This window comes from Heptranchias perlo, chromosome 3, assembly GCF_035084215.1.
Source record: "Heptranchias perlo isolate sHepPer1 chromosome 3, sHepPer1.hap1, whole genome shotgun sequence".
NCBI classification, from domain to species: domain Eukaryota; kingdom Metazoa; phylum Chordata; class Chondrichthyes; order Hexanchiformes; family Hexanchidae; genus Heptranchias; species Heptranchias perlo.
The window spans coordinates 36,940,995-36,960,809 of record NC_090327.1 but is presented as its reverse complement, the minus strand read 5'-3'; the positions used below and the strand labels follow the sequence as shown (position 1 = coordinate 36,960,809).

At 45.2% G+C, this 19,815-nt stretch overlaps 1 protein-coding gene across 1 annotated transcript in view; it reads right to left on the bottom strand.

Moving 5' to 3' along the window:
• tmie (transmembrane inner ear) overlaps positions 1-19,815 on the bottom strand; it is a 110,112-nt gene that overhangs the window by 38,972 nt on the left and 51,325 nt on the right. The window contains exon 3 of the mRNA XM_067975184.1: positions 1,190-1,339. Within this exon, the coding sequence (XP_067831285.1) occupies positions 1,190-1,339 (150 nt within the window). The remainder of the gene's footprint in view (positions 1-1,189; positions 1,340-19,815) is intronic.

The following is a 19,815-nucleotide window of genomic DNA, read 5'->3' as shown; positions in this document are numbered from 1 at the left end:
CATCTCAGCCCCAGGACATTGCAGCAGGAGTTCCTCAGGGCAGTGTCCTCGGCCCAACCATCTTCAGCTGCTTCATCAATGACCTTCCCTCCATCATATGGTCAGAAATGGGGATGTTCGCTGATGATTGCACAGTGTTCAGTTCCATTCGCAACCCCTCAGATAATGAAGCAGTCCGTGTCCGCATTCAGCAAGACCTGGACAACATCCAGGCTTGGGTTGATAAGTGGCTAGAAACAATCGCGCCAGACAAGTGCCAGGCAATGACCATCTCCAACAAGAGAAAATCTAACCACCTCCCCTTGACTTTCAATGGCATTACCATCGCCGAATCCCCCACCATCAACATCCTGGTCACCATTGACCAGAAGCTTAACTAGACCAGCCACATAAATACTGTGGCTACAAGAGCAGGTCAGAGGCTGGGTATTCTGTGGCGAGTGACTCACCTCCTGACTCCCCAAAGCCTTTCCACCATCTACAAGGCACAAGTCAGGAATGTGATGGAATACTCTCCACTTGCCTGGATGAGTGCAACTCCAACAACACTCAAGAAGTTTGACACCATCCAGGACGAAGCAGCCCACTTGATTGGCACCCCATCCACCACCCTAAACATTCACTCCCTTCACCACTGGCGCACAGTGGCTGCAGTGTGTACCATCCACAGGATGCACTGCAGCAACTCGCCAAGGCATCTTCGACATCACCTCCCAAACCCGCGACCTCTACCACCTAGAAGGACAAGAGCAGCAGGCGCATGGGAACAACACCACCTGCACGTTCCCCTCCAAGTCACACACCATCCCGACTTGGAAACATATCGCCGTTCCTTCATCATCGCTGGGTCAAAATCCTGGAACTCCCCACCTAACTGCACTGTGGGAGAACCTTCACCACACGGACTGCAGCGTTTCAAGAAGGCGGCTCACCACCACCTTCTCAAGGGCAATTAGGGATGGGCAATAAATGCTGGCCTTGCCAAAGACACCCACATCCCATGAATGAATTAAAAAAAAAGCTGCTATCTTTGGGCATGGCAGTTCCAAAGCCCCAGTACTCAAAGAACCAGCATTTGATTGCCTCTGTCTATACTTATCCTTATGAAACCTCAATGCCATACGAGGGTTTCTTCATAGAGACTTGTTTTTGAGAGAGCTCGGGGATGATTAGGAAACCCATCGCTCACCTCCTGGTATCTCTGTCAGCTCATTCAGTGGCGGGACGTTGTCCAAGGTGTTGGCATACTTCTTTGCGGCCTGACGCTGGGCGTAGCGTGCTTCGATCTCCTTCTTTGTCCTGGGTATTCGGCACTTGAAGATGCAACACAGTACGATTACTGAAAAGAAACAGAAAGATCTCATGACATTCTGGACAAAGTAACTTGGTGATCGTTAACTGGTAGCACTCTCGCCTCTGTGTCAGAAGATTGTGGTTTCAAACCCCACTCCAGAGACGAGCACAAAATCCAGGCTGGTACTCTAGTGCAGTACCAGCTGCAGTGTCGGAGGTGCTGTCTTTCAGATGAGACGTTAAACCGAGGCCCCGTCTGCCCTCTCAGTTGGACGTAAAAGATCCCATGGCATTATTCGAAGAAGAGCGGGGGAGTTCTCTAATATTTATCCCTCAACCAATATCACTAAAACAAATTACCTGATCATTACCACATTGCTGTCTGTGGGACCTTGCTGTGTGCAAATTGTCAGCCACGTTTCTTACTTTACAGCAGTGACTACACTTCAAACATACTTCATTGGCTGTAAAGCACTTTGGGACTTCCTGAGGTCATGAAAGGCACTATATGCAAGTCTTTCTTTCTTCTTTCTTTGTTTCATTACAGCAGAGTAGGAGTTATTAAGGTCCTGTTGGACTTCTCGGAGTGGATTTTCCTTCTTTTGTGTTTAGGTGCTAAATAATCACCTCAGCGGAGTACAGAGAGGAAAATCAGGCGGAAAGCATTGCACAGCCATGATGGAACCTGCCTGATCGAACAAACAAAACCTTCCACTTGCAGTCCTTGGCAGAAGCCTCTTCACGGTTGATAAAATATTTTAATCCTCATTTATAATGGATTATATTAAACCCTTTATTTCCTATTCCCCCTTTAGGTCCCCTTAGCTCCACACACCATTTTCTAAGCTGAGGCAGAAAATACTCTAAGGAGAGGCAGGTGATGAGCTATAAAATATCAACCAATATGTCTCCGGAGTGGGCCACTTATATATTAATTCCACCCATTGACAGTGCTCTTGGTTAGAAGAAATACATGTAAATGTCTCTCGTGGAAGAATATTTGGGATCTTAGAGGATAATGTGGGAAGTGGAAATGCACAGAGGTTGCATCTGCCTTGCGAATGGATAGAAGGTGCACGGGAAAGTACCAGGAGAAGGGCTCTCCCAAGCAACCATATTAAACGCAACACCTGCAGAAAATGTTGCATCTCTTCTGGAGATCTTCTCCCCAACAACACCATTACCATTTACCCCTGAACCCAAAATGTCCAGCTAGACCCATTTGTTTCAGCTTGCTCCTGTTCCACTGTATCCTCTTATCTTGATTCTATTCCCTCTCTTTCTCTCTCTCTCCTTGTCCAGACTCTGCACTTTTCACCTCTGACACCTGGGTTGGAACCCAATCCAGGCTGGTGCTTTGCTACCATTTGAGGCGAATTTGGGCCAGTTTCAACCCCTAGTGTGCGCCAATGTGCATAAAATCAATGCTTAAAATTGGCTATACATTGGCGCTGAAAAGCCAATTGACACTAAAGTGTCTCTTGGCTCAAAGGCAACACTTTCAGAACTGAGCTACAAGGTTGTGGACTCAGACCCGCTCTGAAGCTTGAGCATACAGTGAGGGAATTATGTGATAACAGAGATGCTGTCTTTGATGAGACATTAAACCAAAGCCCTATCTACTTGTTCAGGTGAATGTAAAAGATCCCATGGCACTATTTGATGAGGAGCAGGAAGTTCTCCAAGTGCCCAGGTCAACGTTCACCCCTCAACCAACACCACTAAAAACAGATGAAATGGTAATTCATCTCATTTGCTGTTTGTGGGACCTCATGTTAGCTGCCACGTTGGTCTATGTAACAACAGTGACTATGCTTCAAAAAAAAAGTTAATTGGTTGGCACTTTGGGATATCTTGAGAATGTGAAATGCGCTATATCAATACCTGCCCTGGGAGTGTTTGAGGCGACAGTGTAGATAGAGCTTTACTCTGTATCTAACCGATGCTGTACGTGCCCTGGAAGTGTTTGAGGCGACAGTGTAGGTGGAGCTTTACTCTGTATCTAACCGATGCTGTACGTGCCCTGGAAGTGTTTGAGGCGACAGTGTAGATGGAGCTTTACTCTGTATCTAACCGATGCTGTACGTGCCCTGGAAGTGTTTGAGGCGACAGTGTAGGTGGAGCTTTACTCTGTATCTAACCGATGCTGTACGTGCCCTGGAAGTGTTTGAGGCGACAGTGTAGGTGGAGCTTTACTCTGTATCTAACCTATGCTGTACCTGCCCTGGGAGTGTTTGAGGCGACTGTGTAGATAGAGCTTTACTCTGTATCTAACCGATGCTGTACGTGCCCTGGAAGTGTTTGAGGCGACAGTGTAGATGGAGCTTTACTCTGTATCTAACCTATGCTGTACTTGCCCTGGGAGTGTTTGAGGCGACTGTGTAGATAGAGCTTTACTCTGTATCTAACCTATGCTGTACCTGCCCTGGGAGTGTTTGATGAAACATGTAGAAGGAGCACTGCTTTGTATTTAAACCATGCTGTACTGACTTTGGAATGTTTGATGGGCTAGCGTAGAAGGGTATTATACTGTCTCTGGCCCATTCTGTATTTGTCCTGGGAGTGAGTGCTTGATAGGAAGTGTCTGGGGGGATTTACTCTGCATCAAACCCATTCTTTACCTGACTTAGAGTGCTTGATGGGGCGGCATATCTCTCACTTTAATTAATGGAAAGCTCTTCCGCCTTCCCCATCCGTCCCTCCCCACCTCCTCCCATTCCCTTTTATTGGATCTTCGCAGGAGTAGAATTTCTTTGTTTCTGTAAAAACTGAAGCTTTGAAGAGTTTCAGCACAGTTTGATAGATTGTCATTCTTCCTTACCGATCAGCACTGGAGCCGGTTGATCCCATCAGAGGAATAATTGCTGCAGAAAAAAAAATCACAGTTGGCGTCTCTTCGCTCTCACAGAGATTGGGTGAGGGGAAGCGGACAGTGCTCAGTGTCCTCATCGCACACGTCTGCCTTTCAATCGGACCAGACCTTGTCCGGGTGGCAGGACATCAGGGTCAAGCATGAACACTCAATGACAGAACTCTGAGTCCTCACCCCCTGGCACACCAACAAGACTGATCGCAGTAGGGAAGCAAGAGCGGTGCTAATTACTGCCTCCCCACCTGCGGCTAGTCTGGCGTCTAGGACAGGTAGGTTTTTGGCATCTTCTGGTGGGGAGCTCCCTGGATGACCACTTCTCAGTATTTCCCATGATTGAAAAGTCATTAACTTTCCAAAAAAAAAGTATGTTTTCCTTCCTCCAATGTGAATTCATGTTGGCACCGTACCCCTGGGTATAAGCAAAGAACTGAATGAAAACAAGTAAATCAAGAAAATACGTCAAGGAAGGAAGGAATTGGATTGCAACCAATTTTAACAAATGCTATTGGAGTGGGCCTTATCTTTGTGTGGGCAGTGAGTTCTCTACATAATTCAGCCTTCGAAGGCCCCAGCTTTCACTGAATACTAGTTCTTATCTGGTTTCTTGCTTTTGTAGCTCTATTGTGTAAATTAGGGAGATGAGCCATTAATTGCTACCAGTGCCTGAATTTCTGGTTTCAGGAGTAATGCTGAGGCCACCTTGAAGCACTCGCGACCTCAGTCTTGAAAATTTCAATTGACCCAGCACCCACAGCCTTTTGGGGGAGCAAGTTCCAGATTTCCACCCTCCTTTGTGTGAAAAAGTGCTTCCTCATTCCATTCCTGAATGGCCTGGCTCTAATTTTAAGATTATGCCTCTTATTCGGCATTCCTCCACCAGAGGAAATAGTTTCTCTGTATCTACCCCATCGAATCCTTTAATCATTTTAAATACATTGAGTAGATCACCCGTCTAAATTCAAGGGAATACAAGCCAAGTTTATGCAACCGCTCCTCATAATTTAATCCTTTAATCCCTGGTGTCATTCTGGTGAATTTGTGCTGTATTTCTTCCAAGGCCAATATATCTTTCCTGAGATTGGTTTCTGCAGATTAGTTTTGATTTTATCCCCAGGTTGTGTCCTCTGGTTCTACTGTTCTGGACAAGGTGAAGTAGCACCTCATTTTCTATTTCATTGGTAAAACAGGCTGCCGATTTACTATCGACCATTTTCCACCCTAGCACAATTTCACCCTCAAAGGCGAGAGTTGTATCAACGGAGTTAAGGTGCTCTGCCACCCTGTCTGCCTTTCTCTGTCCTTTCCTTCTATCTGTGTCTCTTCATTGTTTCTTACCTTTCTCATTATCTCTTTGTTTCTCACCCTCTATTCTCTATCTCCTTCCTTCATTCTCTCCATGTTTTTCACTACCCCTCTCTTATTATTTCTCTCTGTGTCTCATCCTCTATCTGCCTCTCCCTTTGTTCCTCCATCTGTTTCTCACCTAGTGCTCTCTCACTTTCTATTGTTTATGACTCCCTTTAGCTACCTCTTTCCTTTTCTACCATTTTCCTGAAAAGGAATAGTTAGAGGATAAACTTAGATTGGGGAAACTAGGGAAAGAAAGACTTGCATTTATATAGCACCTTTCACAACTGTAGGACGTCTCTAAGAGTTTACAGCCAATGAAGTGCCTTTGAAGTATAGTCACTGTTTGTAATGTAGGAAATGCAGCAGCCAATTTGTACACAGCAAGGTCCCACAAACAGCAACGTGAAAATGACCAGATAATCTTTTTTTTAACGATGTTGGTTGAGGGATAAATATTGGTCAGGACACCGGGAGAACTCCCCTGCTCTTCTTCGAATAGTGTCATGGGATCTTTTACATCCAACTGAGAGGGCAGATGGAGCATCGGTTTAATGTCTCATCCGAAAAATGGCACCTCTGACAGTGCAGCACTCCCTCAGTACTGGACTTGAATGTCAGCCTATATTTTGTGCTAAAGTCTCTGAAGTTGGACTTGAACCCACAATTGACTCAGAGGCTAGAGTGCTCACTCTCACAATCTCCGACCCCACTCATAGCTTTTTGTAATTTCATCCATCATATTTTCAATTTCTTAGTTCAGTCCACATGCTTTTTACGGTGTCAACACATCTGCCAAAAACTCTTGTTGCCTTATTGATTCCAACCCATTCTGGCCTGTGCTAACAGTGTACTTTCCCTCTGTATACATTAACTAAACCGTCTATCTTAATCTACTGTCACAGCTGTCAACATCGGCGTAAGAAACAATATTTTCTCCTGAAGGTCTTCGTTGGATATTGTTTGTATGTATTTGAGATTGCCTCAAAGCTTGTTAACTAAAGCGTCCTTGGTTGATCACGTCATGAGATGCCATGTCCCTGAGTACTATCAATGTTTATAAATATGATGGCATGGGAAGCGTTACCATCTTGTTGTGGAATGTACGAGCATCAGCAGATGGTGATTGGCTTACAGAGAAATTGATTGAAATGTGAGCACAAAAAAGGTTTGGGATATAGCAGATTTTGGTGTGTGATTGTGGGTATATAGGTAGGAGCATAAAACATATTTGTTAGAATATTCTTGGAGAGACTTGACAGCTCAATATCATATCGCAGGGTCATTCGAGTTTGATCACCTCAGGAAGCTTGGCAGTGTAAAGCTTTTGCCAGATTGTATTGCAACGTCTTATTTAGTATGCTATAACTTGTACTATGGCATTTTACCATCTTTTACTACTTATTTTGTAAACTTCTTAATAAAACCTTTTATTTGGAACAAGACATACTCGCAGCCTCCTAGTACAAGAGACCGAGCTATTAAACAGAACTTACAATCGGACAATTCCGAGCTGAGAGATATTCTTCTGGGAGTCATACAAGCTGAGACAGTGATCCACAGGGATGTGTCTTAAAATAACAAATCTGTCCTCTGAGTGGCTGGGGCTGCCCACTGAGAGTAGTGCATTCTCTTCCCTTCTCTCCCTCCTGTTCCCTGCCTTTTTCTTTTTCTCTTTCTCCCACTTCTTGTATTTTCTGTTTTCTCCACTTACGGCACACCTGACCCTGGGATTTTCAAGTACTTTCTTTTGCTGGGGACAATCTTGGGATATCCCAGCATTCATAAGGGTAGTGAAAGTCCTCCATTAAAACTATGGAACCAGCAAAAGCAATACTGGGATTGAACGAGCACATCCGTAGCTTGTGTTTTTCCTCTTTATTTATTGTTTCTTTATTTCCCATGCGTTTGTTGTACGTACTCTCTTTTCACCCCTCATCCCAGCATTTGCACATTCTTTTGACCTGTCTATGTCTGCAGGATCTCATTAAAGATCGTTGATATCACCTCACTATTTCTATTGAGCAGTTTGCAAGTCCTTTCACCCATGAACTCCCCCTTTCTCTTCTCCCCCTCCTTTTTCCAACATGCCTAAAAGGCCCATATACCTCTCAGTCTTCAGTTCCGATGAAGGGAATGTACCTCAAACCTTAACTAACCCATGGATAAATTAGATTTTTATTCATTTTTGAGATCTGGGCATCGCTGACAAGGCTGGCATTTATTGTCCATCCCTAATTGCCCTTGAGGAGGTGATGATGGTGAGCCTTGTTCTTGAACTGCTGCAGTCCATGTGATGAAGGTTCTCCCACAGTGCTGTTAGATAATGAGTTCTAGGATTTTGACCCAGCGACTCCAAGTCAGGATGGTGTGTGACTTGGAGGCGATGGTGTTACCATACATCTGCTGGTCTTGTCCTTCTAGATGGTGGAGGTCACAGTTTTGGGAGATGCTGCCGAAGAAGAATTGGCAATTTGCTGCAGTGCATCCTGTAGATAGTACACTCTGCAGCCATGGTGCACCGATGGTGGAGGGATGGATGTTCAGGCTAATCTTTTCTGACGTGTACAGCATTTAGGCACAAGAGGTCACATTTACAAATTAAGGACAATAGGAAACACAGGAGGAACTTTTTTACTAAGGTTATTAGATTCTTGTCAACAAATAGGATTCTGGGTTATTAGAAATGCACCATAGGAGCACTGCGAATAGGTGGGCTAGATGAACCAAAGGTCTTCTCCTGTCTGAAACTGTTTACTGTGTAACCTATGTTTTGTCTTTACAGATACCAGCTGACCTGCTGCGTATCTCCAGCATTTTAAAATTTTTATTCTAGGTATTCACATTGAGTTTGAGAGTGACATACTTAAGTCCGAAACTAGAGTCTCAAACCTAAATAAAGCCAATTACATAGATGTGAGGGGCGAGTTGGCTAAGGTAGATTGGGAAATTAGATTAAAAGGTATGACGGTAGATAAGTAATGGCAAACATTTAAAGAAATATTTAATAATTCTCAACGAATATACATTCCATTGAGAAATAAAAACTCCTCGGGAAAAGTGATCTTTCCGTGGCTAACTAAAGAAGTTAAGGATAGTATTAGATTAAAGGAAGAGACTTATTATGTTGCCAAGAAGAGTAGTAAGCCTGAAGATTGGGAGAGTTTTAGAAATCAGCAAAGGATGACCAAAACATTGATAAAGGGGGAGAAAATAAAATATGAAAGTAAACTAGCAAGAAATATCAAAACAGATTGTAAGAGCTTCTACAAGTGTGTAAAAAGGAAGAGAGTAGCGAAAGTAAACGTGGGTCCCTTGGTGGCTGAGACAGGAGAAATTATAATGGGGAATACGGAGATGGCAGAGACGGTAAACAAATATTTTGTATCTGTCAGTAGAAGACACAAAAAACTTATGAGAAATAGTGGGGAACCAAGAGTCTAATGAGAGTGAGGAACTTAAACTAATTAATATTAGTAAAAAAAAAGTACTGGAGAAATTAATGGGACCAAAAACAGACAAATCCCCTGGACCTGATGGCCTACATCCAAGGGTTCCAAAAGAGGTGGCTGCAGAGATAGTGGATGCATTGGTTGTGATCTTCCAAAATTCCTTAGATTCTAGAACGGTCTCAGTGGATTGGAAAGTAGCAAATGTAACATTGCTATTCAAGAAGGGAGGGAGAGAGAAAACAGGGAACTACAGGCCAATTAGCCTGACATCAGTCGTCGGGAAAATGCTAGAATCCTTTATTAAGGAAGTGGTAACAGGGCACTGTTACAAATCTGATTGAATTCTTTGAGGAAGTGACAAGGAGGATTGAGGAGGGTAGTGTAGTGGATGTTGTCTACATGGATTTTAGTAAGGCATTTGACAAGGTCCCACATGGCAGACTGGTCAGAAAGGTAAAAGCCCATGGGATACAGGGAAATGTGGCAAATTGGATCCAAAATTGGCTCAGCAACAGGAAACAAAGGGTAAAAGTCGATGGATGTCTTTGCAAATGGAAATCCGTTTCCAGTGGTGTGCCACAGGGCTCAGTGTTGGGTCCCTTTGTTTGTGGTATATATTAATGATCTGGACTTGAATGTAGGGGGCATGATTGGCAAATTTGCAGACGACACAAAAATTGGCCGTATAGTTGATAGTGAAGAGAATAGTTGTCGACTCCAAGAAGATATCAATGGGTTGGTGGAGTGGGTGGAAAAGTGGCTTTGCTGCTTTTGTTTCCAGTTTTTTTTTACATCTTTTGGCGATTCACACATGACATACTGCAACCTATTACCAGCCTCCCCCTCACCACTCCTATGAATAAAAAAATTGTTTACCTCCTTTACATTCCCCTGACTCACCCCCTTTTACACTAACCTCACTCTCCCCCTTTTACACTAACCTCACTCTCCCCCTTTTACACTAACCTCACTCTCCCCCTTTTACACAAACCTCACTCTCCTCCTTTTACACTCCCCTCACTCTCCCCCTTTATACAGTAACTTCACTCTTCCCCTTTTACACTAACCTCACTCTCCCCATTTTACACTAACCTCACTCTCCTTCTTTACACTCCCCTCACTCTCCCCTCACTCTCCCCCTTTTGCACTCCCCTCACTCTCCCCCTTTTACACTCCCTGCACTCTCCCCCTTTTGCACTCCCTGCACTCTCCTCTTGAGTACATAATCCAGGCTGACACTCCATTGCAACACTGAGGATGTGGTGCACGGTTGGGGATGTAGTCCTTCAGATTAAACTGAGGTAGTGTCTACTTGTTTGGAGAGATGTTGAAGAAGAGCAGGGAGTTCTTCCAGTGTTCTGGCCAACATTCCATCTGCAATCAACACCACCAAAAACAGATTAACTGGTCAATATTCTCATTGCAGTTTATAGGATCTTGCTGTACATACATTGGCTGCTGCTTTCACATACATAACAACAGTGACTACACTTCAAAAATGTAATTCATTAGCTGTAAAGAACATTGAGACATAATAAGATGCTATAGAAATGTAAGTTCGTTAAATCATAGAATCATAGAAAGGTTGGTCTTCTCTGGATTGTTAAGTGATTGAAGAGCCAACTCCAGCTGAACTGAGAGGGTCTTCTCTGGCCCCACCTTTTCAGAAGGAGGTTTGGCCGGAGTATCATTGGCTTCAGGAGGCTCATTAAGATTATTTGCCCACAGTTTGTACTCAGCCGAAGCTTGTTGGCCACACAGGGCAAAGATGCAAAACCCATTCACTCTCACGTTAAGATAGTGGAGCCATTTAAATGGACAGAAAATTGGATGGGCTGTGTAACATTCTGGTGCTCACTCCTCGTGTGCGCTGTTGTGCACCAGGAGGACAAAGGTAGAAAATGACCCCTTGAGTCAGCAGGTCCTCTTAAAAACATGGAAACATAGAAATATAGAAAATAGGAGCAAGAGTAGGCCATTTGGCCCTTCGGGCCTGCTTTGCCATTCGAAGTGATCATGGCTGATCGTCTAACTCAGTACCCTGTTCCCGCTTTTTCCCCATACCCCTTGATCTCTTCAGCATTAAGAAATATATCTATCTCCTTCTTGATTACACCTAATGACTTGGCCTCCACTGCCTTCTGTGGTAGAGAATTCCACAGGTTCACCACCCTCTGAGTGAAGAAATTTCTCCTCATCTCGGTTCTAAATGGCATACCCCGTATCCTGAGACTGTGACCTTTTGTTCTGGACTCTCCAGCCATCGGGACCATCCTCCCTGCATCTAGTCTGTCTAGTCCTGTTAGAATTTTATATGTTGCAATGAGAGGTAAGCAGCCAACAGAGACCTTATGGGTTGAATTGAGAGATAGGAAAGGATCTAAGACTATAGTGGGAGTTGTATATAGGACCCCGGGCAGCAACTCTGAAGCGCTAGATTGTATAGATGCAAGCGTGTAACAAAGGCAGAGTGGTCATAATGGGGTACTTTAACCTTCACATGGATTGGGAAAAGCAGACTAGCAACTGTCAGAAAGGTGGTAAATTTCTTGAGTGTGTCCGGGATAGCTTTCTACAGCAGTATGTCCTAGTGGCAACAAGGGGGCAAGCCATACTAGATTTGGTAATGAGTAATGAACCAGATTTAGTTAACAGCTTTACTGTGCGTGAACATCTATCCAATAGCGATCATAACATGATCGAGTTCAATGTAGTGTTTCAAAGGGAATAAAGTGAATCAGCTGCTAAGATTCTAGACTTGGGTAAGGCCGACTTCAATGGGATGAGACGGAGACTGTCCACAGTAAACTGGGCAAATCTGTTAATAGGTAAAACGACTGATGATCAGTGGGAAATGTTTAAAGAAACATTTAATGTGATATAGAACCGGTTTATACTCCTGAGGGGCAAGAACTCTACTTGCCAAAAAAAACAGCCATGGACAACTAAAGACATAAGGGACAGTATAAGACATAAGGAAAGGGCATACAAAAAGGCAAAAAATGGCATAGATCCTGGCGAATGGGAAAGATACAAAGATCAACAAAGCAGATAGTAAGAGCTACAAAAAGAGAGTATGAAAAGAAACTTGCAAGGGATATCAAAACCAATACGAAGAACTTTTATAGTTATATTAGGAAAAAGAGAGTGGTCAGGAGCAGTGTTGGTCCCTTACAAACTGAAAGTGGGGATATTGTCATTGACAATGGGGAAATGGCGGACATGTTGAATAATCACTTTGCGTCAGTATTTAAAGTAGAAAAAGAGGATAGCATGCCGGAAATCCCAAGAAAACTAATATTGAATCGGGGACAGGGACTCAATAAAATTAACATCAGTAAAACAGCAGTAATGAAGAAAATAATAGCACTAAAGAGTGACAAATCCCCAGGACCAGATCGTTTCCATCCCTTTTGCAGATGCCCTAACTATAATCTTTCAAAGTTCTCTAGATTCAGGAACCGTCGCTCTAGATTGGAAAATTGCACATGTCACTCTGCTTTTTAAGAAAGGAGAGGGAGGGAAACCAGGGAATTATAGACCAGTTAGCCTAACATTTGTTGTGGGGAAAATGCTGGAGTCCATAATTAAGGATAGGGTGACTGAACACCTCGAAAATTTTCAGTTAATCAGAGAGAGCCAGCATGGATTTGTGAAAGGTAGGTTGTGCCTGACAAACCTGATTGAATTTTTTGAAGAGGTGACTAAAGTAGTGGACAGGGGAATGTCAATGGATGTTATTTATATGGACTTCCAGAAGGCATTTGATAAAGTCCCATATAAAAGACTGTTAGCTAAGATAGAAGCCCTTGGAATCGAGGGAAAAGTATGGACTTGGTTAGGAAGTTGGCTGAGCGAAAGGCGATAGAGTAGGGATAATGGGTAGGTACTCACATTGGCAGGATGTGACTAGTGGAGTCCTGCAAGGATCTGTCTTGGGGCCTCAATTATTCACAATATTTATTAATGACTTAGATGAAGGCATTGAAAGTCTCATATCTAAGTTTGCCGATGACACTAAGATTGGTGGCATTTTAAGCAGTGTAGATGAAAACATAAAATTACAAAGGGATATTGATAGAGTAGGTGAATGGGCAAAACTGTGGCAAATGGAATTCAATGTAGGCAAATGTGAGGTCATCCACTTTGGACCAAAAAAGGATAGAACAAGGTACTTTCTAAATGGTAAAAAGTTAAAAACAGTGGATGTCCAAAGGGACTTAAGGGTTCAGGTACATAGATCATTGAAGTGTCATGAACAGGTGCAGAAAATAATCAATAAGGATCATGGAATGCTGGCCTTTATATCTAGAGGATTAGAGTACAAGGGGGCAGAAGTTATGCTGCAGCTATACAAAACCCTGGTTAGACCGCACCTGGAGTACTGTGAGCAGTTCTGGGCACCGCACCTTCGGAAGGACATATTGGCCTTGGAGGGAGTGCAGCGTAGGTTTACTAGAATGATACCAGGACTTCAAGGGTTAAGTTACGAGGAGAGATTACACAAATTGGGGTTGTATTCTCTAGCGTTTAGAAGGTTAAGGGGTGATCTGATCGAAGTTTATAAGATATTAAGGGGAACAGATAGGGTGGATAGAGAGAAACTATTTCCGCTGGTTGGTGATTCTAGGAGTAGGGGGCACAGTCTAAAAATTAGAGCCAGACCTTTCAGGAGTGAGATTAGAAAACACTTCTACACACAAAAGGGTGGTAGAAGTTTGGAACTCTCTTCCGCAAACGGCAATTGATACTAGCTCAATTGCTAATTTTAAATCTGAGATAGATAGCTTTTTGCCAACCAAAGGTATTAAGGGATATTGTCCAATGGCAGGTATATGGATTTGGATCACAGATCAGCCATGATCTTATCAAATGGCGGAGCGGGCTCGAGGGGCTGAATGGCCTACTCCTGTTCCTATGTACTTGTTTCACCTAGCGGACAATTCAAGAACTAGAGGACATAGATTTAAGCTGATTGACGGAAGGATTAGAGGGGACATGAGGAAAATCTTTTTTACCCAGAGGGTGGTGGGTGTATGGAATTTGCTGCCCGATTGGTGGTAGAGGCAGGGACCCTCAACTCTTTTAAAAAGTACCTGGACCTGCACCCAAAGTGCTGTAAGCTGCAGGGCTACGGACCGGATGCTGGAAGGTGGGATTAGAATGGGCACCTGGTTGTTCTTCGAGCCGGCGCAGACACGATGGGCCGAATGGCCCCCTTCTGTGCTGTATCTTTTCTGTGGTTCTATGGTTCTATGGCACTGAGAAAATCATAATATGATTAGGCAGAGTCAACATGGTTTTATGAAAGGAAAATTGTGTTTAACAAATCTATTAGAGTTTTTTGACGATGTAACTAGCAGGGTAGACAAAGGGGAACCAGTGGATGTTGTATATTTAGATTTTCAAAAGGCATTCCATAAGATGCCACACAAAAGGTTGTTATGCAAGATAAGGGCTCATGGGTTTGGGGGTAATATAATAGCATGGATAGAGGATTGGTTAATGGACAGAAAACAGAAAGTAGGAATAAACAGGTCATTTTCGGGTTGGCAGATTGTAACCAGTGGGGTGTCGCAAGGATCATTGTTTGGGGCTCAACTATTTACAATCTATATTCATGACTTAGATGAAGGGACCGAGTGTGATGTATCCAAGTTTGCTGACGATACAAAACTAGGTGGGAAAGTAAGCTGTGAGGAGGACACAATGGGGTCGATTTTTGGATGGCCGAGCGGGTGCGTTGAGGCAGGGGGGCTCCTAAAATGGAGGAATCCCGGAGTGGGTTCGGAGCCCGGCTCCAACCCGCTGACTTCCGGGTTCCCCAGTGACGCGTTCGGGTGCGTGCACAGCTCCCGCATGCAGGACTCCCACCGGCAATTAAAGCCGGCAGGATGACAATTTACATTGTTATTTAGATACTTGAGGTACTTGAAAGACCTCATTGAGTGGAGATTTTGGCAGGGGTATAATTTTGAAGGATCCTCAGCGTGTTTCCCATGCTGTGGGAAACACTCCCTGTTGGAACAGATGTGTTTCAGCCAGCAGCCAGTGGGAGATGCAAAGGATTATTTGACAGTTGGGGGGAATACCTCATTTATTGCAGCAGGGCATTCTGTCACTTCAGACAAAGTTTTGGCTGCAACACCATTGTCTTTTCACTCAAAATTCTTAATTTATACCCTAAACTCTGCTGTGCAAACACATTTACCTACTTTGCGGACCCCCTCAAACTCACACCGTCAGGATGGGGGGGCGCCATAGCTGCATTCACCATTTCATCTGAGGACGAGCAACATCACCAGCCTCGCCAGGCACGCCGTCCACCTCCACCACGTGGAGCTCCATCACACAGTGCTGCGGCATAGGCACCTGCACAAAATAGTCGTGCAACTACACATACACCCACTGTAGAGTGACCCAATGGGTGGCATCAAGTGTGGGTGTTCATGGTGAACCTCATGAAAGGGATTTATTACACAAGCCAGTGAAGAATAGCCAAGACGTGGCAGTAGTGGTGACAATAATAATATTTAATGTGCCATTAACAAAAATCAAATATGAATAAAAAACATGACAAACCGTCAAACACTCTTGTGCATCCCCTTTGTGCTCACAAAACCTTCGCCTTACACTTACGAGTACTCCTACATGGTGCTTCCCCTGTGGCTGCAGCAGAGGTAGTGGCAGGTTGCTCTTGTTCATGCCCTGACCGATTAGATGCTTTGGGCCGATGCCCTCTAGGTCTCGGTGCCCATGAGGGCCCCTCCAAAGACTGCTCCGTCTGCACCTGTGCAGGGGCAGACTCGGCCACCTGGAGAGGAGGCAGCACTGCGGATACTGGTTGAGAGGGGGGCAACGGGTGAGACGTGGGGGCGCTTTGAGTGGCGTCCCCACTTCCATGTCCCCTTTCGCCATCATCCCTCTCCTGAGCCAGGCCCACATCACTCCTACCACCCTGCTGGACGACAGTTTGGAGGACATGTGTGAAGCCTTGGAAGGCCAGTGCCAGAGTATGTGCCTGCCTGTTTAAGGCGGCAGAAAGTTGCTGACGCTGAGTCCGAAGGGCCGTTGTCAGGTCCTCAATGGACTCATTGGTGAGCCATGCTTGAAGCTCCATGGAGGCTAGCCTTCCCTCCATCGCAGACATTCCCGCACTTACCCACGACACTATCTCAGAGATGCCCTCACGTCCCTGTGACAGTATCTCAGAGATTCCCTCCTGTACCTGTGCCACCATTCCACTTATGCAGGAGTTGGACTCCTACATCATCTCCGCGATTGTGGAGAGTGCGCATGGCATCTGTTCCAACACTTCGCAAATGTGCTGCTGCCCCTCAATCATTCTCCTTTTAAAGGATGGCATCCAGGGTTCAGTATCTGTGTCCAGCTGAGCAGAGCCTGGAGAAGAGTGCTCCCACCGAGGTGGACTCTCCACAGCTGCCCCTGCCACCAGTGTCTGCTCGTGCTCACGTGTGTGTGGTAACTCAGCATGTGCAACTCCAACTAACTGAGGACGGGGACCCATCGAGGTGTGTGTATCTGCACTGGTGGATGGCTTGCTCAGATGTGACGGTGCCCCTCAGAGGCCAGCAGGTCCTCTGAAGAATCGCCCTCTGCCGTCACGGCGGTCGCTGAAGGCCCTGTAAGAGAACAGAAGGCAATATTAAGCATGGTGGCAGATGTTGAGGTGCTGAAGATGGCAAGGCATGTTGACATCATTTGCTATTGTGAGTGCTGAATGTTAAAGTTCTGTCACCAGCCGTTTGTCGGGTGGCAGTCTCGGCGTCCCTGACGGACAGGCACTCGAGAGTGCGGCTTAGTTCAAGAGCCTCCTGCTCCGCGTCCGTGAGGACGACCAGATGTTGTGGCCCCCCTCCGGTCTTCACCCTCTCCCGTGCATTCTGGGCTCTCTTCTCCTATAAGGGGAGAAAGTAGAGAGGTGTGAGTGAGGGATGGTGACGTGGCCAACTGCTGAATGCATTGGTTTGAGTGAGGCTGACCGTGAAAGAGATGCATCAGAGGGTGAGTATGAGACAGAGCCATGACATTGTATGAGGATTGGGTTGAGTGGTAGTGGTGGGATGAGTACTGGGGAGGTGGGTAAGTGCAGGTAAGTTGAGGATGAGGTTTGAGTGGATGTGAGGAGTGATGTGATAGAGCAGTGTTGCCAGAGCAGAAGGAGTTGTGGGGTGGTGGTGGTGATGTGGAAGAGGAGTGTAGGAGAATGAGTAAGTGCACTCACTTTGGCTGACCTGGTTAGGCCATTGAAGCGCTTCCTGCACTGGATCCGTGTGCGGGAGACGTTGCTGCTGCTGGTGACCTCCTCTGCCACCTCGAGCCAGGCCTTCTTGGTGGCAGAGGCAGACCACTTCCTCACGTCTGCTGGGTAGAAAATATCCCTCCTCCTCCTCACCCCATCCAGTAGGACCTGGAGTAAGGCATCGGTAAATCTGGGAGCAGCCTTTCTCCTGGTTTGCTCCATTCTATAATTTTGGTTCTTTGCTGCAGGAGCAGCATTGGACAACTGCCCCTTTAAATAGGGCTCCTCCAGCTGACAGCCTGTGATGCGGGTGTGCAGTCCGCCTGCTGCGCAGGTTGACGACGGGAAACCTGGAAGCCACGGTAAGTGGCTTCAATTTACCCGCGATCGCGTGGGGAACGGACCGATTTTACTGGGCGGGTTACCCACGCGCCCAGTTGCCCTCCCCCCCCCCCCCCCACCATTGCCATCCCATCTCCCTGGTAATATCGGGACCCCAAAGAGTCTGCAAAGGGATATAGACAGGTTAAGTGAGTGTGCAAGAAGGTGGCAGATGGAGTATAACGTGGGGAAATTTGAGGTTATTCACTTTGGTAGGAAGAAAAGAAAAACAGAATATTTTTTAAATGGTGAGAAACTATTAAATGTTGGTGTTCGGAGAGATTTGGATGTCCTTGTACAAGAAACACAGAAAGTTATCAAGCAGGTACAGCAAGCAATTAGGAAGATAAATGGTATGTTGGCCTTTATTGCATTGGAGTTGGACTACAAGAGTAAGGAAGTCTTGCTACAATTATACAGGGCTTTGGTGAAATCATACCTGGAGTATTGTTTACAGTTTTGGTCTCTTTACCTAATGAAGGATATACTTGCCTTAGAGGCAGTGCAATGAAGGTTCATTAGGTTGATTCCTGGGATGAGAGGGTTGTCCTATGAGGAGAGATTGAGTAAAATGGGCCTATATTCCCTGGAGTTTAGAAGAATGAGAGGTGATCTCATTGAAACGTATAAAATTCTTAGAGGGCTTGACAGGGTAGATGCTGAGAGGCTGTTTCCCCTGGCTGGAGAGTCTAGGACTTGGGGGCATAGTCTGAGGACAATGGGTTGGCTAATTAGGACTGAGATTAGGTGGAATTTCTTCACTCAGAAGATTGTAAATCTTTGGAATTTTCTACCCCAGAGGGCTGTGATTGCTGAGTCGTTGAGTATATTCAAGGCTGAGATCGGTAGATTTTTGGACACTAAGGGAATCAAGGGATATGGGGATCGGGTGGGAAAGTGGAGTTGAGATTGAAGATCAGCCATGATCTTATTGAATGGCGGAGCAGGCTCGAGGGGCCATATGGCCTACTTCTGCTCCTATTTCTTATATTCTTATGTATTGCATACCTAGTTATACCTCAAGCCTGTGCCTCGGGCTGTCAATTACATAAGAACATAAGAACATAAGAAATTGGAGCAGGAGTAGGCCAATCGACCCCTCGAGCCTGCTCCGCCATTCAATAAGATCATGGCTGATCTGATCCCAACCACAAATCTAAAGAACACAAGAAGTAGGAGCAGGACCCGGCCACACAGCCCCTGGGCCCTCTCCGCCACCCACAGGGCATTGACCGATCCGAACTCAGCTTCATGTCCAATTTCCTGCCCGCTCCCCATAACCCCTAATTCCCTTTACTTCTAGAAAACTGTCTATTTCTGTTTTAAATTTATCTAATGATGTAGCTTCCACAGCTTCCTGGGGCAGCAAATTCCACAGACCTACCACCCTCTGAGTGAAGAAGTTTCTCCTCATCTCAGTTTTGAAAGAGCAGCCCCTTATTCTAAGATTATGCCCCCTAGTTCTAGTTTCACCCATCTTTGGGAACATCCTTACTGCATCCACCCGATCAAGCCCCTTCACAATCTTATATGTTTCAATAAGATCGCCTCTCATTCTTCTGAACTCCAATGAGTAGAGTCCCAATCTACTCAACCTCTCCTCATATGTCCGCCCCCTCATCCCCGGGATTAACCGAGTGAACCTTCTTTGTACTGCCTCGAGAGCAAGTATGTCTTTTCTTAAGTATGGAGACCAAAACTGTATGCAGTATTCCAGGTGCGGTCTCACCAATACCTTATATAACGGCAGCAATACCTCCCTGTTTTTATATTCTATCCCCCTAGCAATAAAAGCCAACATTCCGTTGGCTTTCTTGATCACCTGCTGCACCTGCATACCAACTTTTTGATTTTCTTGCACTAGGACCCCCAGATCCCTTTGTACTGCAGTACTTTCCAGTCTCTCGCCATTAAGAAAATAACTTGCTCTCTGATTTTTCCTGCCAAAATTATCTGCTGATCTTGTTTATTCCCCAGCACTCATGGCTTCAGTCAGGATAAGACCTCAGCATGCTCTCAATTTGAGAGTAATTACCCAATTGCGCATTGTGGAAGTTGGGCTAATTTCTTTAAAACATTTACAGTAATTTGCTGGGCACCAATTATCAGATGCTGGAAGGAGATAATCATAGCTTAGATAAAGACATTAAGAACTAGTGTGGTTCACAGTCATTTTGTAATCTCTTTGCTTTCTTTCAGACTTTTCC